This window comes from Oryx dammah, unplaced genomic scaffold, assembly GCF_014754425.2.
Source record: "Oryx dammah isolate SB20612 unplaced genomic scaffold, SCBI_Odam_1.1 HiC_scaffold_9, whole genome shotgun sequence".
Classification (NCBI taxonomy): domain Eukaryota; kingdom Metazoa; phylum Chordata; class Mammalia; order Artiodactyla; family Bovidae; genus Oryx; species Oryx dammah.
This window is the reverse complement of record NW_024070193.1, coordinates 33,195,601-33,219,913: the sequence shown is the minus strand read 5'-3', so window position 1 is coordinate 33,219,913 and position 24,313 is coordinate 33,195,601. Positions and strand designations below refer to the sequence as shown.

At 41.1% G+C, this 24,313-nt stretch overlaps 1 protein-coding gene across 1 annotated transcript; it reads left to right on the top strand.

The window, feature by feature from the left end:
• The first annotated feature begins 14,366 nt into the window (after positions 1 to 14,366).
• Positions 14,367 to 17,572, top strand: LOC120867929 (protein kinase C and casein kinase substrate in neurons protein 2-like). The gene has a single exon (XM_040246385.1). The coding sequence runs from the start codon at positions 14,440 to 14,442 to the stop codon at positions 15,898 to 15,900; it is 1,461 nt and encodes a 486-aa protein (XP_040102319.1). The 5' UTR covers positions 14,367 to 14,439; the 3' UTR covers positions 15,901 to 17,572.
• Positions 17,573 to 24,313: the final 6,741 nt, after the last annotated feature.

Below are 24,313 nucleotides of genomic sequence, written 5' to 3'. Positions count from 1 at the left end.
ACCACCTTAGCCAAACTGTTTACCATTGCTTGTCAGTATATTTATTCTCACCTTGGGATACTTCTCTTTTAACAGAAAATGGATGCTCTAGCCATTGTGGAAGTTTTCCTTCACTGCTTTCTTTCAGGGTGACCTGTGATATGAAGATGTGGTACAGCGGTTTACTTTTGACTTGTACCCACGTACACAACTGGCTGGTCTGGCCCTGTTCATGCCTGATCCCAGGAATACCATTTTCTTGTTATGATGGGTTTCGAATGTGCCTGCCTGACTGTTTGATTTAGTGGGCTTGACTGAATCCACGTTGTGATGGGCAGTTCTGTTGGAATGGTCGTATCATGTCCCATATAATGTCAGACATCTCTCTTTACCGGAGCTTAGTGGCATTCCAGGGACTGTTGTTCAATTGGTGTATCATTCTTCACTGCAGATGGCATGTACTTGTTCCTGGACCTAGAGGGGATATGCCATGATTCTCTTACTGGAACTTGCCAGAAACTTTACAGTGCATCTACCTGCCACTGATATCTCTAAACCTGTAGCATCTGCCAGGTCATTTGGCCCTAGGAGAAGGGCTCGCTGCAGAGTCTTTTACTACTCTGGGCCTACTCAATGTTGGCAACCTTTGTATTACATGACAAATAGGTCAGAGTAGTAGTCCTAAGACAAAGAGCACAAACTGGTAGTAGAAGATTTGACATATAATAATTTGTCCTTCAGTCTGGTGAAAATGTCCTCACTTGTCCCAGATCATTGACTCATTAAAAAAAAAAATTACAGTTCAGCTATGAGTAAGACCCCTGGATGTTGATGAGATTTTCCTCCCACCTCCTGGAACACATATGTTATATCAGGGCTTTTAATATGCTTGACATAGCTTGCTTGTTTGGTCTGATTAACATGATTTTATTGACATAACATTATTTCTGCAGAGGATTCACATTGTCTAGTTCCCTTGAAACTATACAGTGCCAATAACTAGCAGAGTTACTGTATCTTAGGGCAAGACCATAAATACATACATATGGTTGTCTATCCCAAGCAGATGCCCTAGAAAAATATAGAAAGCTCTGCAGTTCATGTTATGAATCCTATGTAGTTTTAATGTCAAAAGCTGTTGAAAGAAAGTGAAGTTGCTCAGTCGTGTCTGACTCTTTGCGACTCGATGGACTGTAGCCTACCAGGTTCCTTCATCCACGGGATTTTCCAGGCAAGAAGACTGGAGTGGGTTGCCATTTCCTTCTCTGGGAGATCTTCCCGACCCAGGGATTGAACCCGGGTCTCTCGAAAACACTATTATGGTATATTAAAAGGAAGTTACCAAAATACATGTGATTTTAGGAAAACTAATTCTAACTCAAATGTAAAAATTAGAATTGAGATACTAACTGCAGGAATTTAGCAGTATGTTAGAGAATAATAATTCTGACCAGGGAAGGTTTCTTCAAGGAAAGGAAGAGTATTTTACTATGTCATCAAAGTCAACAAGTTATTTTGGAAAAATCATGTAACCATGGTAAATATATAGTGAAAACCCATTTGATAGGGTTCAGTTGTGATTCCTCATTTAGTACATAGATAAAAGAAAAGAGACAGTGTTTAGATATAGTAAAGGCTATATAGCAAAACCCATGAACATTGCATATTTTGGCCAAAATGGCCAACCATTAATGCTAAATTAAGAAATAGACAATGATGCCTTTGATCACATTATGTCAGAAAACTTTATTAGGGATTCCCTGGTGGCTAAAATGATAAAGAATCTGCCTGTAATGCAGGAGACCTGGTTTCAATCCTTGTGTCAGGAAGATCCCCTGGAGAATGGCAACCCACTCCAGTATTCTTGCTTGAAGAATTCCAAGGACAGAGGAACCTGGTGCACTACAGTCCATGGAGTTGCAAAGAGTTGGGCATGACTGAGTGAGTAACACTTTTACTTTAACAAATCTGTAGGATTTGACATAAGAATAGACAAATAGATTTGTGGACTATAATATAGAATCAGAAATAGATACTAGCATGTGTGGGAATTTAATATATACCAAAGGTGGCATTTCAGTGTAATGGTATATGGATGATTCCTTTAAGAAGTAGTATTGGCACAGGTGACTATCCATCTGGAGTAAAAATTAAGGTGGGGCCCTTATCTTACTATATGGGGTGTGTGTGTGTGTGTGTGTGTGTGTGTGTGTGTGTGTGTATAAGATAAATAATTAGACATGAATTCTGTATGGATGAAAGACATTTAAGAGGCTCCAAGTTTAATTTAGTGGTGAGAAAACAATCCTTAGTGAAATAGCAATCCAGAAAAAAAAAAAAAAACATTTTCTATGTAACACTTAAGACAAATTACTTACATAGAAAATATTAGCTATCCGAATCAACAGCTTATCAGAGATTAAAGAAATGTTTAGGACAGATTTCTATTTAGAAAACTTTAAAGTAGATAATAGAGATTTAAATTGTAGTTCGGGGTAATAGACACTAATAGCTGTCAATTAACTAATGAGTATTTGAAACAGTTGTCCTACAAGGCAAACACCCCAACAGTGTCTTGGAACTTCTGTCACTTTGTATATGCTCTTTAAAATAAGCACTCCAAGGGATCTGAAGAGGATAGTTCAAGATGTATCTTTCTAAAGGCACCATACATTCTTTATTTTAGAATAGAAGATTGTCTATATTCACCCTCTCAAATTTAGAAAATTCACCATGGACTTACAAATAGCTATTCTTAGAAAAATGATGATGTCTGACCATCATTAAATAACTTTCAGTTCAAATACTAAAAACCTGTATTGCAAATAGAATATTAGAAGCAAATATTCAGGCATGTGTTCAGTGAAGAGTTCAATAAGATGATCTGAAAATGAATAAAGCCTCCTTTAAACTTCAAAGTTTCTCAGAGTTAACCAGATTATACTCTTGAATGTTCAATGTGTATTGTTTTATCATAAGGTTGTGAGTTCGTATTATAATCTATCAAGAAGAAATTCTAATAATGCCTTTCCCCTTTCAATGCCAGCCTGACCTCCCATGTTAGTTGCTTCAATTTATTTCCTACCTTGCGGTCTGTGATCAATATAGAAAAATCAGTCTGTTTTCTTCCTGACTTTTGAATTCCTAGAGTTGCTGATGAATTTATCCTCAATGGCTCTACAAACTCCACCACTGCAAATTGAAAGTTTAACTTGAACTTCCCAGTCAAATATGAGGAACAACCATTTGCAAAGAAACGTTAATGTTCATTTGTGTTCTTTGAGCTATCTTTGTACTTGACTTTCCTTTCCTCTGGAAAAACTCTTAAGAGATGCTGCTCTGTCCAGTTGCATTCCCCATGTTGTCTCAGTTGTTCTGCCCAACCTTGGCATTTCTGTGATCTTCTGATTGGAAGAGTGAGGCAGTGGCTATCAGGTCATTGTTAAGGTAACCATGGTCCAATCACAGACTTGACTGTACATTGCCTATGCTTGTGCAGTTGCTATGATGGAAATGTTCCTCTAAATTTGGGGGAGGGATGGAAATAAAAAGAAGTATCTGTGCATAAGATATGAATGATAAGAATATCTTCCAGGTTAAATTATATAACAATTTTGAAGGTCTAATGTGTAGTACTTATGACCTTCTACTATATTAATTTATATCATTCAGGTCAGTTAGGTTCAGTTGCTCAGTCGTGTCCAACTCTTTGCGACTCCATGGACTGCAGCATGCCAGGCCTCCCTGTCCATCACCAACTCCTGAAGTTTACTCAGACTTGTGTCCATTGAGTCGGTGATGCCATCAAACATCTCATCCTGTTTTTCCCTTCTCTGCCTGCCTTCAGTCTTTCCCAGCATCAGGGTCTTTTCAGATGAGTCAGTTCTTTGCATCAGGTGGCCAAAGTATTGGAGTTTCAGCTTCAGCATCAGTCCTTCCAATGAATATTCAGGACTGATTTCCTTTAGTATGGACTGGTTGGATCTCCTTGCAGTCCCAGGGACTCTCGAGTCTTCTTCAACACCATAGTTGAAAAGCATCAATTCTTTAGTGATCAGCTTTCTTCACACTCCAACTCTCACATCCAAACATGAATACTGGGAAAACCATAGCTTTGACTCGATGGACCTTTGTTCACAAAGTAATGTCTCTGCTTTTTAATATGCTGTCTAGGTTAGTTATAGCTTTTCTTCCAAGGAAGCAAGTGTCTTTTAATTTCATGGCTGCAGTCACCATCTGCAGTGATTTTGGAGCCCCCCAAAGTAAAGTATGTCACTGTTTCCACTATTTCCCCATCTATTTCCCATGAAGTGATGGGACCAGATGCCATGATCTTAGTTTTCTGAATGTTGAGTTTTAAGCCAACTTTTTCACTCTCCTCTTTCACTTTCATCAAGAGGCTCTTTAGTTCTTCTTTGCTTTCTGCCATAAGGGTGGTGTCATCTGCATATCTGAGGTTATTGAAATTGTGGCAATCTTGATTCCAGCTTGTGCTTCTTCCAGCCCAGCGTTTCTCATGATGTACTCTGCATATAAGTTAAATAAGCAGGGTGACAATATACAGCCTTGACGTACTCCTTTCTCGATTTGGAACCAGCCTGTTGTTCCCTGTCCAGTTCTAACTGTTGGTTCTTGACCTGCATCCGGATATCTCAGGAGGCAGGTCAGGTGGTCTGGTATTCCCTTCTCTTGAAGAATTGCATGGTTGTCTGAGGAGGCCTTACAAAGAGCTAGGAACAGAAGAGAAGTGAAAGGCAAAGGAGAAAAGGAAAGATATATCCTTTTGAATGCAGAGTTCCAAAGAATAGCAGCAAGGAGAGATAAGAAAGCCTTCCTCAGTGATCAATGCAAAGAAATTGAGGAAAATAATAGAATGGGAAAAACTAGAGATCTCTTCAAGAAAATTAGAGATACCAAGGGAACATTTCATACAAAGATGGACTCAATAAAGGACAGAAATGATATGGACCGAACAGAAGCAGAAGATATTAAGAAGAGGGGGTAAGAATACACAGAAGTGTACAAAAAAGATTTTCATAACCCTGATAATCACGATGGTGTGATCACTCACCTAGACCCAGACATCCTGGAATGTGAAGTCAAGTGGGCCTTTCGAAGCATCACTATGAACAAAGCTAGTGGAGGTGACGGAATTCCAGTTGAAATGTTTCAAATCCTAAAAGATGATGCTGTGAAAGTGCTGCACTCAATATGCCAGCAAGTTTGGAAAAGTCAGCAGAGGCCACAGGACTGGAAAAGGTCAGTTTTTATTCCAATCCCAGAGAAAAGGCAATGCCAAAGAATGCTCAAACTACCACACAATAGCACTCATCTCAGATGCTAGCAAAGTAATGCTCAAAATTCTCCAAGCTGGGCTTCAAGAGTACGTGAACCATGAACTGCCAGATATTCAAGCTGGTTTTAGAAAAGGCAGAGGAACCAGAGATCAAATTGCCAGCATCTGTTGGATCATGGAAAAAGCAAGAGAGTTCCAGAAAAACATCTACTTCTGCTTTATTGACTATGCCAAAGCCTTTGACTGTGTGGATCACAACAATTTATATCACTAAACCTGAAAAATCTTTTAGTTTATTCAAATTAATTCATATTTCCTGTGAATGAATTTTTTACATTGTCCCTTTTGGATCTCAGAATGTTTTCAATTTAGCTACTTCTTGTAGAAAAACAATGTGTCATAACCAACTCTTTGCCAGGAGTATTATCTCCATAGTCTTAGCTTGACTACATCAATTTTGAAGTATCCTCAGATCTGTTACCCTTAGAGTTCATTGTTCCCAGGCGATAAATTGTTATTTTAAACTTCTCATCTGATAACATTGTCTTCTTAAATGCCCATGTGTTCTTTTTATATTGAGAAATGTGTTCCAGTTTTCCACACATTCCATGTGTTTTCTACCTGTTGAATACTGTGAAACTTAATACACTATTTTCAACTATCAAGTCAACTTCTGTATCACTGAAACTGTATTCTTTTAATTAGTACTTTTTATTTTATGAAGAATACATAAAGCCATCAAACAACCTTTGCAATTGTAAAAGTAGAAAGAAATAAATAGAATTGAAATTAGTGAGTCTTTTGCACACTATTTAAACAGTGTGTATGATTGACACGTTTAAACTGCTAGCTACAGTGAAGATTATATGATTACTACTGACTCATATCAAATTGGAACAGTCACTGTTTCTGATTCATCATATTATCTAATACTACTCAGTGCATTTTAGAAGAATAATTAATGATAAATAGGTGATTCTCAAATAGCTATGTGGATCAGAATTGCATTAAGAACTTTTTCAAATGTACGTTCCCAAACCTTAGATTTTTCTTGGCTAGAGCAACACATATGGATTGCAAAAACTGTGCCTCACAGTAATCTTCTGATTCAGTGATCTGATTTATCTTATTATAATCTTGCAAGTAACTACCAGGTTGATTTCCCTAAAGCACTTCATTATTTATTTATTTGTTCATTTTTGGCTGTGCCATATGGCTTGTGGGATCTTAGTTCCTCAACCAGGGATTATACTCAGGCCCCAGCACTGGGTCCTAACCACTGGACTGCTAGGGAATTCTAAAATCACTTCTTTAAACAGAAGACCTTTAAATACATCTTTATTTCAAGGCCTTTGTGAGTCTTCATATTTATAGGAGAATATTTGTAGATTGCTAAAGAAGGAAATGGCAACCCATTCTGGTATTCTTGCCTAGAAAATTCCATGGATAGAGGAACCTGGTGGACTACAGTTCATGGTGTTGCAAAGAGTTGGACACGACTTAGCAAGTGAGCACATTCAGATATTGTAGTGCTTCATTTATCCACTCCTCACCCTAGAGGAGGCTAGAATGTGCTACAAATACAGCCTTAATTCTAACTGATATCAAGCAACAGAAATCCCTGGCACTAAACTCTTGGGTTCCACTTGAACCCATGGTGTACATTGGCAATGAGGCATGACCTTCCTTCCAGGTGAACTCAGTTTTGGTCTGAGCATCTTTAACATTGTTTGACAGAAAGCTATAGCCAAAGAGTAAACTGACATGTAAAAGCAATTTTCCATCACATTCTACACTTTACACAGTGAATTTATATTATTAAATGAAAACCAGAAGTTTTGAATATTTTAAATGGAAAAATGTAGACTATAGGACAATCCATGTGTTATAATTGCAAACATAAATTATATGTACCAGCTATCTGTATATGTGTGTATATATAGTCATACACACATATAAATTTTTCCATGAGGTCGCAGAGTTGGACTGAGCAAATTTCACTTCACTTCACACTTGTAAAACAGGTGAATGCTTAATTATTATTATTTGATTCAGTAGAACCACTTGGCAATGTCCTTTATTCTCTGTATCCTTTTTGTCCTAGGGATTAATTTTGCAGTTTGGGTACAGAGAAGCAGAAGAAAGACTTGGGCAGATTAGGAGCCAGGGTAAAGGAGTGGGGATAGGGAGATAGAACTTTGGGGATTGCCTACCAGCTATGTCACTAATTAGCCAAGTGCAAATTGCTTAATCTCTCAAACTGAAATTCCTCAAAACTCAAATTCAAATTCCTTAGTGTAAGGAGGACCCTAATAATGACTGCCTTAGTGTCTGTGTGAAGTTTAATTGATAAAATCTGTATAAAACACTCTCTGTAGAACACGGCATGGAGTCAGTGCTCAGCAAACTTCAGTGAGCATCTGCTTGGAGAAACAGGATGTACATAAAGAAAACCACAATACAGTAAAACAAATACTGTCAAAAGCAAAATGGTACATCATTTATGATCTAATCAGTGTTCATAAAACTCATTTTTAAGGATGAAAGTATTAACTGTTAAGCAGTACATGAAGGGGAATCCCCCAAACTGTTCCTTATTGTTTATTTGTGCATAGCTTTCCCCATTCCCCCTATCCCTTGTATTGAATAACCAATGAGGGGAATCTCTGAAGAAAATCTCAGGAAAAAATATGAACAGAAATAGAAACCAGAGAGGAATTACGATGTTCAGAAAGCTGGCCTTCTAATTCAGGTATTCAAGCATGGATGGCTGCCAGATATCTGCGAGAGAAGTGTTTTGCCAGCCATGCACTTCCCTAGTTCTTAGAAACTTCGTCCCCTGGAGTGGTAACCTTGTGGAAGATGAGCTTCGCTAATGCTGGTGTGACTGGTCATGCTGGTCTGGAATTTATGTGTAGTGTGGTTCTAGAAGGCTCTCTGCCAGGTCATTATTCTGTCACCTCTTAAAGCAAAATGGAGCCTATTTTCTGAACAAATACATTGTGGAAGTGGGGAGTAAAGCCTTGATGTTTAGACTGTGGTGAGGGGCTTTGCATTGTTCTGATATGTTCCTTTATTCCGACTTCTTTCCCATCTTAGTTCACCCACCACCCCCATCCCTTGCTCAGAGTCACAAATGGGCAAGGAAAGTACAAGCATGTCAGTGAACTCAAATATAAAAATATAAAGAAATGGTAGCCATTACCTAACAAAAAAGCAGCACCAGAATTCCACAGTGAAAATATCTGTGCAGCAACTGCCTGGAGGATGATGTCTTAAATTATGATTTTGTTGTCATTCTATCCCAGAAGGAACAGATGTTTTAAAGAGACACATGGCTGTTTCAGGAAGTGGAAATTTAGTAGCTCAGTCTTAAAATTCCACTGGAGTGGACTCCAAACCACTTTTCTGTAGCTGTGTGATGATGGATATATTACTTTACTCTCTTAAGCCTTAGTTTTTCCTCTCTAAATGGGAATAGTCAAAGCCCTTCCCTGAGAGGGCTACTAGGATGATTAAATAAGCTCAGTGCCAGGCACATAGTAATCATTAAGTGACAGGAATCACTATCAGTATTTGCCAATTAATACATAAAACCATCTCTTAGCACCACTATTCAATATTAAATATTAATACAATAAATTGAATTCTGAAATTTCAAATTGACAGTCCTGCCACAAAGAGCACATTAAATATTTGGATCTCACTGTTACCGTTCTTTCTGCACTTGGTATGTGTTTCTTTTATGTCAGACCCATGGCCATGGGAGATGCTGTACTGAGAGGAAAACACTGGGTTCACCAAAATATTCATTCAGGATTTTCTAGAATATCTTATGAAAAACCGAAACTAACTTTTTGGCCAGCCTAATATCTTGGGGCACATGGAAATTATTGGGCAGCTTTCTTTTTAAAACATTAGGAAAAGATCATTTGTAAACTCCCATATAATGTGAAAAAAGCCACTAAATTATTTTTTAATGTAGTGAGAGTGATAGTCAAAATATTAGGAAGGGTGTGGTATTTCCCTATCAGAATGCGCAGCAGCTCCATATAGTTGCTATGGCTGTACTGTGGACACCTGAATTAAATAGCAACCTTGAACCTGGCTTGGAGAGTCTGGGTTGTGGCTGCAAATCTTTAGCCATTTCCATTTCCAGTCTTTTAGTAACTAGTCCCTATAGAGCCAGCAGCATTGTTTTTGATTTGTTTCCACCATTCCTGCCCCAGGGAAGCTCCTCTCACAAAAAAACATACCACCTACCAAGGAGCTGAGTATCCACACATCCTTTGTATCCTTTATATCATAAAGTATGTAAGTTCTCAAAATGTCCAAATGACAATAAACATTATCTATTCAAATACATGTGCTCTAATATAATAGAGCATCCCCCAGATGAAAATAAAACAGAAAGGTTTTTATTATGATACACCAGAATCTTTCTTGTTGTTCCTTGAAACTGTGTTTCAGAGCACCAGTTTTGCTAAATAAAATTATAAATGTCTGACCCTACAGATAATTGGGCTCAGGAGGAATACATGGGGAGAGAACTTTCACTGAAGTTCAGCCTTCTCAGCTTTTGTAGCTTGTGATAAAACCTTAATCACTTTGCTTTCCAGTTGCAGAATTAGTAGATTATGTAACCAAAATAAGGAACATTCTTATTGCACCAATCAAACTGTTTCACAGTTACTAATTAATCTGTGCAAAATCCTTTCAACTAAGCATCACCCCTGAGTTTATATAAAAAGGCTATTTTAGACAGGTGTTAGGGGTTGATAGGGATTCCCTGGTGGCTCAAACGGTACAGCATCTGCCCGCAATGTGGGAGACCTGGGTTTGATCCCTGGGTCAGAAAGATCCCCTGGAGAAGGAAATGGCAACCCACTCCAGTATTCTTGCCTAGAAAATTCCATGGATGGAGGAGCCTGGTGGGCTACAGTCCATGGGGTCACAAAGAGTCAGACACAACTGAGCAACTTCTCTTCACTTCTTCACTTCAGGGGTTGAAATCTTGACACCCCCCCACTCCTGCACCCAGGTTCATATGCTACAAAGAACTCTGCTTCCTGTATTTTTGTAAATCAACTTCACCGTTTTTTTTTTTTTAATGGCATACTCCATTCTCCCTCTCCAGGTATCCTCTTACATTTGCCAGTCATCACAGAGCCCGTGACTTGTGAACTGGGTGAGAATGAGCAAGGCTTGGAAGGATGGATCATGGGTCATTTATCCACTGAGGCTGTCTCTCTCCACTGTCAATTCTGGTCAGGCTGCCTGTCCCAGCTCCCGTTTCTTAGAATCTTTTCCAAATTCATCTCACTGAGAGCTCTGGGTAACTGTTCCTCTCTTGAGTCCAGTCACCCTCCTGTGGACTTCCAGACCTCCATAGCTGGAAGGTATTCATGTATTTCTATCCTTTTGTTGAATCTTCTCAATATTTTCTTGGGAACAGCTTGTGCTTTTGGAGGACAACTTTAACTTTCCCTCCTGCCTCCTACTTCCTTGTGATAAAGAATCACAGAGCTAGCAAAAGGGAGAGATTCAGGGGAAGCAAAGCAAGTTAAAAATATTAATAACAGCCCCAGAACTGAAGATGCCTTTCAGTCTTGTCTCTGACACTAGGGCTAGAATGTGGAGGCTCGCTGAGTCCTAGGCGGCAGTTCCTGTATGCATGGATGACCCTGAAGCAGAATTACTTTGTGAAGTTAAAAACAAACAAACAAACAAGCAAACAAGCAGTTCTGGGCCTGGTGCCTGGAAGTTCTGGAGCAGTGGGACCAGGGGAATTAGCATTTCTACACAGCTCCCCCAGATGGTCAGATATGTAGCCAAGTGCAGCAGCTACTGCCCTAAATCTGACGTTCATTAATTCCACACATATTGTTTTGAGTGTCTTCTGTGAACCAAGCACCGCGGTAGGCTTTTGGGCATGCAGCGGGGCTGTGCACAGAAACGGCTAGGCAGACAGTATGCACAACAGAGCTCATCTCTATGTGAAGAAGAATGTCTCTCTTAAGAGGATTTTTGTTATTTTTCTCCCCCCGCCCTCCCTCCCCGTAACTGTATCCAGAGGACTCATGTTCCTGGCCTAGAGGCCACATCACATATACAGTTTTCTTAAGACAGTCCCATGTTAAAAAAAAAAAAAAAAGAATCACCAACATGAAAAAACAAAAAGATTAGCAACTATTTTCTAAAACTGAGAAGCAGCTGTCCCTTTTATTGGGTAGCCTTTCAGCAGCTCCATGCCAACCCCACCTGGCGTTTTCACTAACTTATAATGTCTGCCTGTTCTTTAATATCCTGACATTATGAGGACATTAAGAAAATTGTATATGTGTTCATGAAAACTATCACCTGTTATTTTGAAATGTGAGGATTCAGTGAACAGAATTTGTTCAGGATCTACAAAATGAAATGTGTCCTCAAATGTCCTCATAATGCGACTTTATATGGAGGATCTAGAGAACCAGTCAATCCTAAAGGAAATTGTTGCCGAATACTCATTGGAAGGACTAATGTTGAAGTTGAAGCTCCAATACTTTGGCCACCTGATGCGAAGAGCCTACTCATTGGAAAAGACCTTGATGCTGGGTGGATGGAGGGCAGAAGAAGGGAGCAACAGAGATGGTTGGATGAGATGAGATGGATTGTTGTATGGCATCATTGACTCAATGGACACGAGCTTGAGCAAACTCTGGGAGATAGTGAAGGTCAGGAAAACCTGGTGTGTTGCAATCCATGGGGTCACAAAGAGTCAGATAGAGAGATTGAACAACTAGAGAACCAGGAAGTGAGCATCTGTGCTCTGAACAAACCAGAAATCTCGGAAGTCCATTCCTAGAAGCATATGTATTATAAATGTATTCCTCCGGGCAGAATTCTCGGTGCTGAAGAAGCAGGATTGGTATTCAGAATTGTACCTTTACCTACAGATATGCATGTAGCCTTTAAAATTCACTTCCATCTCCTAAATCAAACCGTGTGGGGAAATGAAACCACAGTGATGACTGTTGCGTGAACTAAACTGTATCAACTCTTAGCTGCAGCTCATAGTATTCATTAAGGTCTTCAAACTTTTCCTGCCAGTGGTTACAAATGCTTTCCTAAGATTTCTTGTGTGGCATGCATAGAAATGTTAGTATCTATGTGGAGCATCTGGGTAGAAAAAGGAGTCTCCTTGTGACAGAGGTAGCCTGGGGACACAGAGCTGAGGAAATCTCCACTGAGGGCATAGTCTTTGGGACACTTTGAACTTTTCTTGCAAAGTTTTGGTTCTTAGGCTTGAGGGCATTAGTGGGTGAATGAGAACCATCTCAATGAATAAAACAGGAGAGTTTCTACATAACAGAGATCTCCTGCTCTGGAAAGTTGGGGAGATGTAACCTCTTCATTGTCATACTTTCCCCAGTAGAAATAGAAAACAAAAGTTTTTGAAAATGTGTTCCTCGTTAGAAAAAAAATATTAAAGTGTTTTTGGTATGCAGTGTTGTATATTTCTCTGGGAGCAATAGAGTGATCAGTTATGCTTTTCAGAATTTTAATCAGGAGCATGCAGTTTGGTTGGAGGTTTCAAGATGGATTGTTATCTAAATTGCAGATGTATTTTGTTTGGTCAACACAAATGTTTTGATGTGATGGTTTTAAATAGTTGCTTGCTAATATTTGAAAACTAGGAGATTTTATTGAAAGCTCTGTCTGTACAGGGTTCTCTTTGCACCAGTAGGCAGCCCCTGAGGCTGAGTTAGGTGAGCACAAGCACTCCTGTTCTCTGGCTCCACCCCTCCTTATGACTTTATGTGTGTACATTCCAGATTATTCCATACAGGCAGTCAGTTTGTGGTTTATGGGCTTCATGCGAACCATTATTTATTTGTTTAATAACAAATAGAGGTTTGTTGCAGTGGAGGAGGGGGTCCAGGATGCTTTTGCTTTGTCTCCTCAGCTGAAAATGATACTATGGATGTAAATTCAAGCTTCTATCACAGTTTGCTTCAGTTTAGATTTACACTTCTGTGTTGATAGAGTGGATGTTTTACACACCTAAATGCAGCCCCTCGTAGGTGTGAATGCTAAGCAGATAACTATTCATAGCCTCGATTAGCATTTCCAAAAGGTGTCAAAATCACTCCTTTCCTTGGTTGTGATAAAGCAATTTTAAAAAACACAGTTAAGCAAAACAAGTGTTTAAAAAAAAAGATGTAAGCAGTCCATGAGGTGTTAATGTCTCTTTAAAATGATTTAGAGACCTATGTTTGAGTTAGTACTTTATTTAAGTCTTTGATTTCAGTGAAGGTGTTAATTATATTTAATATCTTTGAAATAATAGCAGTAACTATCATGTCTTGCATACCAAAAGTTGGTTCATCATATAATCACAATCATATTTAATTCTTACAGTAAACCAATTATGTGAATATTTGCCACTACCATTTTACAGCTACAAAATTCAAAAGCAAAAGAGGTTTAAGTAACAAGTAACTTGACTGAGATTATACAGCAGAGTGTGAATATACAGATATATTTATGTCACATATATGTACACACACAAACACACATATACTGTGTTTAACCACAGTTAATTCTGCCTGTCATGTTTTTAAACTTGTTTTGACCGCCATTCATAGTAAGAAATACTAGGTATTTCAGAGTTTAATGCTTAATATGTCATCCTTCCATAGTGTCCTTATACAAACCAGTTCTAGTCCTTATTTAAATTTAGTGCGTTTTGATCATTTCTATTTTATTCTGTTCTCTCATTTGCCCCTATAGCAAACACATGGATGTTTTAAAAGCCCTGTGTCTAGTCCTCCAAATGGGATGCAACCTGAAGTTTATAAAACACTGACTTAGAAGGTAGATGTCGTGGAATCAATTCCTGATGATGAGAATGAGGAGGGCAGATGCTTTTAAAATGAGGGCAGGCAGTCGCGGCAGGAGCGGGGCGCGGGAGTGTCGGGAGACGAGCGGCGGCCCAGAATACTGGAGAGACTGAGGCAGACCTGCACAGCCTCACTGAAGTCCAACATAGCCTGATGTCATGTGTCAGCTTCCTGGGAATTGCTCGCAAGAGGCAGTGGTGAGGTGTGTCCCCAGATTTTGAGCATCTGAAGCGGACCTCTAATCTAAGCACTCTCTGCTGCTCCTCACCCTTTGGAGAGATGTCTGTCACTTACGATGATTCCGTTGGAGTCGAAGTGTCCAGCGACAGCTTCTGGGAGGTCGGGAACTACAAGCGGACGGTGCGGCGGATCGATGATGGCCACCGCCTGTGCACCGACCTCATGAACTGCCTGCATGAGCGGGCACGCATCGAGAAGGCGTACGCACAGCAGCTCACCGAATGGGCCCGGCGCTGGAGGCAGCTTGTGGACAAGGGGCCCCAGTACGGGACGGTAGAGAAGGCCTGGGTGGCCGTCATGACCGAGGCAGAGAAGGTGAGCGAGCTGCATCTGGAGGTGAAGGCCTCGTTGATGAATGAGGACTTTGAGAAGATCAAGAACTGGCAGAAGGACGCCTTCCACAAGCAGATGATGGGAGGCTTCAAGGAGACCAAGGAAGCTGAGGACGGCTTTCGGAAGGCACAGAAGCCCTGGGCCAAGAAGCTGAAAGAGGTTGAAGCAGCGAAGAAGGCCTACCACGCAGCATGCAAGGAGGAGAAGCTGGCGATATCCCGTGAGAACAACAGCAGAGCCGACCCGTCCCTCAACCCTGAGCAGCTTAAGAAACTGCAAGACAGAGTAGAGAAGTGCAAACAGGATGTTCTTAAGAGCAAAGAGAAGTACGAGAAGTCCCTGAAGGAACTGGGCCAGAGCACCCCGCAGTACATGGAGAGCATGGAGCAGGTGTTTGAGCAGTGCCAGCAGTTCGAGGAGAAGCGCCTGCGCTTCTTCCGGGAAGTCCTGCTGGAGGTGCAGAAGCACCTGGACCTGTCGAACATGGCCAGCTACAAAAACGTTTACCGTGACCTGGAGCAGAGCATCAAAGCCGCCGACGCAGTGGAGGACCTGAGGTGGTTCAGAGCCAGTCACGGGCCAGGCATGTCCATGAACTGGCCACAGTTTGAGGAGTGGTCTGTGGACCTGAATCGAACTCTCAGCCGGAAAGAGAAGAAGAAGAATGCTGATGGTGTGACCCTCATGGGCATCAACCAGACTGGTGACCAGGCTTCGCAGAACAAGCCCAGCAGTGACCTTAATGTCCCGGGCAACCCCGAATGGTCAGCGCAGTCACTGTCCAGCTACAACCCCTTCGAGGATGAGGACGACACGGGGAGCACCGTCAGTGAGAAGGAGGACATTAAGGCCAAAAACGTGAGCAGCTACGAGAAGACCCAGAGCTACCCCACGGACTGGTCAGACGATGAATCTAACAACCCATTCTCCTCCACGGATGCCAACGGGGACTCCAATCCCTTTGACGAGGATACCCCCTCGGGGACGGAAGTGCGGGTCCGGGCCCTTTACGACTACGAAGGGCAGGAGCACGACGAGCTGAGCTTCAAGGCCGGGGACGAGCTGACCAAGATAGAGGATGAAGACGAGCAGGGCTGGTGCAAGGGGCGCTTGGACAGCGGACAGGTCGGCCTGTACCCCGCGAATTATGTCGAAGCGATTCAGTGATGGGCCGGTGGGCTGGCTGGCGGAGGGACGGAGTGGAGGTCCGGCAGCTCTGTTAGCCGTTGGCCCCAGGCAGCAGCCCCTCCAGCCAGCTATGCGGGCATCCACTCCTCTTCCTGCAAAAGATGATGGTTCCGTTCCTCTTGGCTTCATGGTGTCTCTTGAAGGCAGATAAGCTGGTCATTTCACCTGGAACTCGGCCCCCTTTCCACAGTGCAGATGGAGAGAGCCGATCACAGGAAGCTGCAGGACAACAGGAATCACCGCCCCCCCCCACCCCCCGCCGCCCCCCATGCTGTGTGTTGGCTTATCATGGATCTGTGTATTCTTGACCTTGTCTTTCCTCCTCTCCTCCACATTGATGGTAACGGTGGGATCCACTAATCCTTGCTCCACTGATTCCTTTCTATGACAAGCCCCATCACCTGCTAAAACTTAAATGAACAAACTTACATGCCATTTTCCGAGTGAACACTTTGAGGTTTTTAATTTAAAGGCTGTGTACAGTTACTTTTTTATATTCCCATTCTTGCGTTCATTTATACTTAAATTATGACATAGGTCAGTGTCCCCCAGTAGTCTTGAGGCAGTGTCTCTCTTTCCACGCTGTTCTGTGAATCACCCATGCCACTGCCTGGGGCGAGAGCCAGCAGCCTGGACAGACCATGTTTGAGGCAAGAGATTGCAGTGGAAAGATGGGAACACGTGGTTGGGTTTCCAAGGTGAATGCTCTCTGCATTTGGGGTGTCCAAATGTGAGTTTTGCAAATAACCTTATGTAGTCCTCTCTAAAGTCGCCATATTTAAAATCTATTTTCATTCTATTTGTGCTTAAAGCTTTACTCTTGCAAATTAACAATTTTATCAGTGATTTTTGAAAGGTTAAAATATAAGACTAACGTTTCAAGTGAATGCATCTATAGTTAAGATGCTCTATATTAGACTGTCACGTCTTGGTGTATATCTGTATATACTATTTGATATTCAGAGAATCTAAAGAGCTCGTCTACTGTGTTCATGAGATTGATTGGCTTTTGACAGTGGCTTCAATTTGTAAACTGCTTGGAGACCATCCGGGCGTAGGCCTGGCTGGTTGGCTGGGCCCAGCGGAGCCTGCCATAGGGAAGTCTGTCCTTGCTGGCAAGCTGGGAGTCCAGTGTCCTCAGCCCAGCTAGCCTTAGTCCTCTGTAGCAGACACTGTACAAAACTCCCACGTCTTTGCAAGCAGCTGCAGATCTCACTGTCATCCATGTTCCTTGTGAGCAAAGAAAAGCTGGGTCTCACCCCACAGCACAAGGGTCTCTTCTGAGCACCCTGCAGCCATCAGGGAGCCGACGGGCTGGGGCAGGAAGCTGCCCTGTAACCACGGGGCCAGCGAGGAGGGCAAACCTTTCCTCTGTGTGACTCGGACATGGGAGAAATGGCTGCCGCCATCACAAGCTATGCAAGTAAAATGCATAGTACTCAGTGTTCCCAGTGAGCTCGATAGCTCGCTTGAAAGTGGATGTGTGTCTGTCTGTCCTGAGGATGCGTGTCTGTCTGTCCTGGAAACTTACCAGCAGAATCCTCATTCCTTTGCTACAGATGTACCAAAAATTGTCAAGTCTTTTCAGTTTAGGAGTTTCTTTAAAAGTATAGTATTTTAGAAAAAAAAAATCAATAAACAGTTGATCTCGTGAAAAAAAAAATAAATAAATAAAATGAGGGCAAATACAAGAGGTTTTGCGGTTCAGTAATTTATGAAGACATACATTTGCCTCTGTATATGTGTTTCATTTACATTGGAAAGGTCTTTGTTTTATTTTACAATAAAGTAATTCTGTATTAAAAATTTACACAGTGGTTTTAATGTATGCAAATTATACCTTAAATAAATAAAAAGTAATAATCAGGTGGGGGTAGGGTGAGTGGAGCTATAGAAGAAACAAGAATGGCAGGTTATTGATATTTGTTTGAAATTGAATTGTTATATGGGAGTTTATTATCCTATTCGCTTTACTTTGTATGTGATTGAGATTTTTTCACAACAGAAAGATCTTTTGACAAAGTAGGGGGGCCTCCAAGACCTTTTATTCTGTTTTCCCACAGGCTCATGGTTGTATGAGAGCAGGACTGTGTTGGTTGAAGTGTGACCTTTATTCTGTAAAGTTTTGCGAACTTTGTGTAGCCAGGCTGATCAGATCCTGGTTTTAAACTCTTCTGCTGCCAAATTGCTGTAAAGTTAGGTTTCTAATTTTGAGACGATTGACATTCCAAGGTGGATAATTCTTTGTTGTGAGGGACTTTGCTGTGCACCTTAGAATTGTAGTGCACCCTTCCCCCACCCCCCACGCAGGCAGGTGGTACGTGCACGCCCCTCCCCTTCCCAGCAGTGACAACTGAAAACCTCCTGACACAGGGACCAATGATGTCCCCTGCAGGGGGCACAGTCACTCCTGGTTGAGAACCACTGCCCTTGTATATATGTCTAGCTGAGCTTTGAGCAGAGGAACAAAACTTCAGAGAATTACATTCTGCCTGTGTCTTAGGTAAATGAGGAATCCATCAGGCAGAATCATCACTACTAAGGATTGACTTAGAGATCCCAGATTCCGGAAGGATCACATGTGTGAATGGACACTTTGCTTAACTCTTCTCTACCTTAGTTCCCTCATCTGTAAAATGGGGATGGGTGACGGCTCCTTTGTGATATTACATGAGTCTTGCCTGGAATACATTAAGGGTTTGCTGTTATCGCCTACCTAGACCTTGTGCTGGAATTGTGGTTTGGGTAGTTGAGAAATGAAGGGATTCTCTGGAAAGTGAAGGGGCTTCCCTGGTGGCTGAGACTGTAAAGAATCTCCTGCAATGCAGGAGACCTGAGTTGGATCCCTGGGTCAGGATCTGTATTAATATCAGGTTTAGGTACTAGTGTTGCTCCGTGCATCTCAGTGCTTTGAGACTGTTTACTTAGAGTGTTTAGTCTGAGTCATGCTCTGCACCCTCTGGAGACACTGATAAAAAACTCACAGTGATGAGCCTGAAATGCTCCAGAAAGTGTCTCCACTCCAGAAGTTCTTTCACCTTTTGGTCACTGAATAGTGGTGAATCATTGCTCTTTCCTCTTCAGCATCTATTTTGAATCTTGCTCACGTGATTTTGGCTGAGGCAGAGTCATTACCATGCACGTTCACGTCAGAAGAATCTCTCCTCTAGTAAAATATACCTGTCGTTTTCTGTAGTTTAAATTCTTCCCCTCAGTCTATAAATATGCTCAAGAATTTTTCAACTTAAAAATATCCTTCATTGACTCTGTATCGATCGACCCTCCAGCCATCTCCAACCACAGTCCCATCTCTCTCATTCTAAATTATTGAAAGAGTAGCTGATTCTAGCTATTTCCGCTTCCTCACCCTCTGTTCACACTTCTGCCCACCACAGTGAGGCTGACACTCCCCCAGGACTCTGCTGAAACTGGGCACAATGACATCACCAGAGGCATTAGGAGTCCTTAATTTATAGCCTCTCTTTCTCTTTTCCCCCTCTGTCTCTCCTTCTAGTTTTTTCTTGCTCTCATTCTCTTTTTATTTCTGCCTTTTTTTAAAAAAAATAGCTTTATTGAGGTAAAATTCACATACTATAAATTGTACTCATATTATTGTGCAACTCAGTGATTTTAGTAAATTTACTGAGTTGTACAGTCATTTCTACAAACCAATTTTAAAATACTTTCATCATCCTAGAAAGAACCTCCCTGCCTATTGTCAGTCATGTCTGTTCTATTTCCAGCCCCAAGCAACCTATTTCTTTCTGTGATGTCCATCAGCCCCTTGGAAAACAAAACGCTCTGCGTGCACCCTTGGCTTTCCTAACCCAGACATGCAGGAGTTGCATTGGACCTCTAGGCATGTTCCTTTTCTGTCTCCTCAAGAGTTTGAACTTCTGCCCACGTCCTAAACACTGGACTTCTTCATCCTACTGTTTCAGCCCACTGCTCTCTGGATTTTCCGTGAGCCGTTTCTCTCACTCCCGTGAATCTAATCTATGGTGTTAGATTTTGCCAGTGCTGTTCACTGCCTCATACTCATGTCCTTCCTTTCCGCCCAGATAAGCCCTCACTTTTCTTTTAAGAATTACCTCAGATGCCACCAATACCGTGAAGTCTTCCCATTTTCTAGCCACCATTCCTACTTCTTATCTACAGCTGTTCCTAAAGAAATACAGCTCATGAGCTGTGACCCTCAGACAACTGTTGTCTCTCTTTGTGCTCTTAGAGTCTCTCTTTGGATTTCTTTTCTTAGTTCCTGGCTTGCCCCTGGAATAAAACCCAAGCAGCGCTGTCCACTCCACTTTTGATGATGCTTTAGGTATCTGACATCATTTCAATCAAAAAACTAATGTTCTTGTCCTGTATAATCATTACAACTTAGAACTTCCCTTAAAGATAAGACAGATCTCCTTCCCCAGTGCTTCACTGCTGGAGAGGGGAAGTCTGCAATCAGAGAAAGAATGTTTTGGCCTCTTTTCTCACCTAAATGTCTACACCTTCTCCCCCTAACGTGTTTCCAGTTGTGTTTACTGTGTTGCAGAAGAAGAAGAGGGGAACTGCACCTTTAACCTGACTGATTCCATTGTTCTGAGTTAGGATCATGATCAAGGGCTAACCAGGAATGTAGAACTGGTGTTTTCTTTTAGTGGTTCTTTCCTTAGATGCCCTAGCTTCCTTCTGGAAGGTTTTCCTGTACCCCTCCCCGCCAACCCACAGTGGTTCTCTTGCCTGGATGATTGACAGCTGTGTCCCCCCTAGGCACTCCCAGGTGGGGGGGTGTGTCTGGCTCACAGAACACACCATGCATTCTGTGCCCTTAATGTCTCTGAGGACCCCTCTCTTCATAATTGCGATCTTCCCTTAGCCTAGTCTTTTCCCTTAGTGTGGTGCTATAGCCCTGCATTCCTCAAAATGCAGCTCGCTGTGGTCTCCTTAGAGCATGTCCCCCTCAGCAGGTTTAGAGGAATACCTTCCTTTTCCCCCAAATCAGTGGAACTCACAGGATTTCTCTCCAAAGGAGCTTTTTTTCAAATCCTCTACTCAGTCTCCAGACACCTCTGATGTGAGCGAGGGTCTCCAAGGCAGACAGATGGTTTTGCTGTATTTCCTTTGAAAATTTGTTCCTCCTTGTGTTCTGGCACCTCTGTTACCTTTAGGGTATAACACCTGCTGTGTCTTGGCGACTGGAGAAGAAACTTCGCATTAACATCCTGCTACAGGCCTCTCTCCTCTGATCTAGAAGTTTGCGTTAAAATATTTCTGGGTCAGTTTGCTTCTTGAGACTGTAAGTACCTGGAGGTCAAAGATGATGATTTATTTTAAAATATTCTGTCTGTGCCTGTAATTGACATGCTGTAAGCATTCAGTGAATGTGAGGTTTTTCACCAAGATTATTCTCCATTCAAAATTACAAGATAAAAAAAAATAGAATGGCCTTGCCAGAATTGGACTGCCCCCTGAGTACTGCTTCATCTGGGCCAGAAAGCACTTTTTAAGCCCTTTGCAACCTCTTGACCCCTTTCTTCTCAGTCCCCACAGAAGAATTATTTGCATATTTTGGAACCTATCGTGATGTTAACGGATGATTTTTTTCCCTGTTCAAAATGTTTGGTAGTGTTTTGAGAAATCAATATGTGGACATTGTATAAAATTTAAAATATATGTAGAACGTAGAGAGAAAAGGATTTTGTCTGTTTTCTGTTCTGAAGTGCACAGTTCTCCTCCCCAGCGACAACTGTTTCCTCCAGTCCTCAAATATTCTTTCTAACTGTTCATTGCGCTTGTAAATATATATAGGTATATATATTTGTCTCCATAAAAAAGGCATGGTACTTATCACACTTTGTGTTGAATCTTTTGTTTGTGACTTCGTGTGTCTTTGAGCTTTCTTGGTTTAATCCCAAATAGAGTTGCTGCATTCTTTTTGATTCTTTGCTACAACAGTAATGATACGTGATTGCAGTGTATATATTTGAAATCAAGCAGAAGGATTATTCATTTAAATTGTCCAGTACTTTCCTGGAGGAGGAAATGGCAACCCACTCCAGTATTTTTGCCTAGAGAATCCCATGGACAGAGGAGCCTGGCGGGCTATAGTCCATGGGGTCACAAAGAGTCGGACACAACTGAGTACTAACATTTCCCTTTATAAAAGAAATTTAATTTGTTAAAATGTAATGAAATTAACAGTCTTGGGTGTTCATTGGTAGGACTGATGTTGAAGCTGAAACTCCAATACTTTGGCCACCTGCTGCGAAGAGCTGACTTATTGGAAAAGACCCTGATGCTGGGCAAGATTGAGGGCAGGAGGAGAAGGGGACAACAGAGGATTAGATGGTTGGATGGCATCACTGACTCAATGGACATGGGTTTGGGTGGACTCTGGGAGTTGGTGATGGACAGGGAGGCCTGGTGTGCTTGCGGTTCATGGGGTCACAAAGAGTTGGACGCGACTGAACAACTGAACTGAACTGAATGAAATTAAATGGAATTTAATGTATTATCAGTTATCACACTAGTTTCAACTTCCAACCATATTAATAGAAACTTTTAAAGGTATATAAAAGATCAGGTTATACCTTATGTTTCCCTATCAAACTGATTGCTTAAATATTCCATTTGCTACATACTCAGTGAAAAAATTGAACATATAAAGGGTCTGTCTTCATTTATCTTGGATAAATGTCTTAACCCATGTTTGTCTTTATTTCTTTACCTGAAAAATGGGGCCAGTAATAGAATGAGCCTCATGGATTGTTGTGAGGATGAAGTGAGTTAACGTATGAAACAATATCTGGCAAGTTACAAACAATAAAACACAGTGATTATTCTATCACAATTCATTTTCCTTCTTGATATTTGGAAAAGCATTTGTATCATGTGATTATTGAACTATTTTAAAATATATGGTGGCAATGAATGTTGTGGTATAGACTTAAGAAAGATCCGTTGTTCCTTATTACCATATCATGAGGTCTGCAGTAATTTCCCATCCAGTAAGAAGTGAACAAAACTCATGCAGTATTTATAATTACAGAAATTTATCTTTCTTCACTTTGTTTCTTGTTTAATTTGGAAAATGTCAAGGATAAGTATATGCCACAGAATTTGCTTGTTATTTAGTTTTCCTGTTACCATTAAATGGAGTAGGACCCAGAAGTCTGAGGCCCTTTCTTGGGGGCAAGGTTCTTTTCACTGGAAGAATTAAATTAAAAAAAAAAAATCCCCACAAGAGCACATTCTCTCTGATTACCTTGGAAGAACATGAGTGTGCCAGTCTTTTTCAGGCATGAATTTCCATTAGAAGATGCTGTAACTTTACTGAAACTTGGACTTGCTCCATAACGCAATAGTCTTCAAGGGTCATTGTTGCAGGCCAGCCCTGATTGGAGAGATGTTTGTAAAACATTGTGCCATGGAAATGGCCACATTATTTTGAGACTTATAGTAAAGGCAAAAATTGAACTAAACCCTCTGGCAGGTATACAGAGGAGTATCAACATTGTGTCTAATATTTTGATGCAGAAAATAGCTTGGCATGATTTGGTAGCTGTGTCCTCTTTAGCTTGCACTTGGATGAAATTAGTGTAACCAACTGAAAAATGGAATTGTAATTTTTTTTCCTGTGGTGGTGTCGATGAGACTGTCTTTGCGTTAAGGATAGAGAGATCTCTTAAGTTGCCAGAGAAGACCTCTTTGAGGACAAAGTAAAAAGAGGCTCTGAAATCAACATAAGGTGTCTCAGAGTGTTCCGGTAGTATTTTTATATAGCTGATTAATCTACTGCAGTGTGCACAAAAAGCTCTGACGCGCTACTGCCTGTGTACACTGATTGCTAAAAGATCAAAGAAAAAAAATTAACTGGATGTGAGAAATAAGATGCCTCTCTCCATCCCAAAGACTTTCATGATTTCAGCTTGTCAAGCTTTTCAACAGTGGCCTTTTCAAGAGCATTTATTAACAACTTTTTTTCTTTCCAACATTCATGTTTTATATTAACCTCCATTTTGATTTATTTTTCCTTGATTTCTCATGAAAAAAGAAAGAAGAAATAAATCTGCAAAAAACATACACACACGTACACAGGTACACACCCACACACATACACATGCATACCTCATCTCTATGTAATAAATATAAACATGTAAAGGTGCACACAACACACACAGACAGATAACATCAATGTAAGAGAAAAAAAAATTCCAATGTAATAAAATGTGTACGAAACAAAAGTTATCTTATGTCAGTCTGTCTGTATTTGGAATAGAGAGGTAAGTGGGTCCATAGATTTGATTTATTTCTCAAAAGGTACCTTAACCAACAGAAGGTAATGAATCATTGGTTTTTGCAGATTATAGTCTAGGTGTAGAGAAAAGCCATAGTCTCTCTA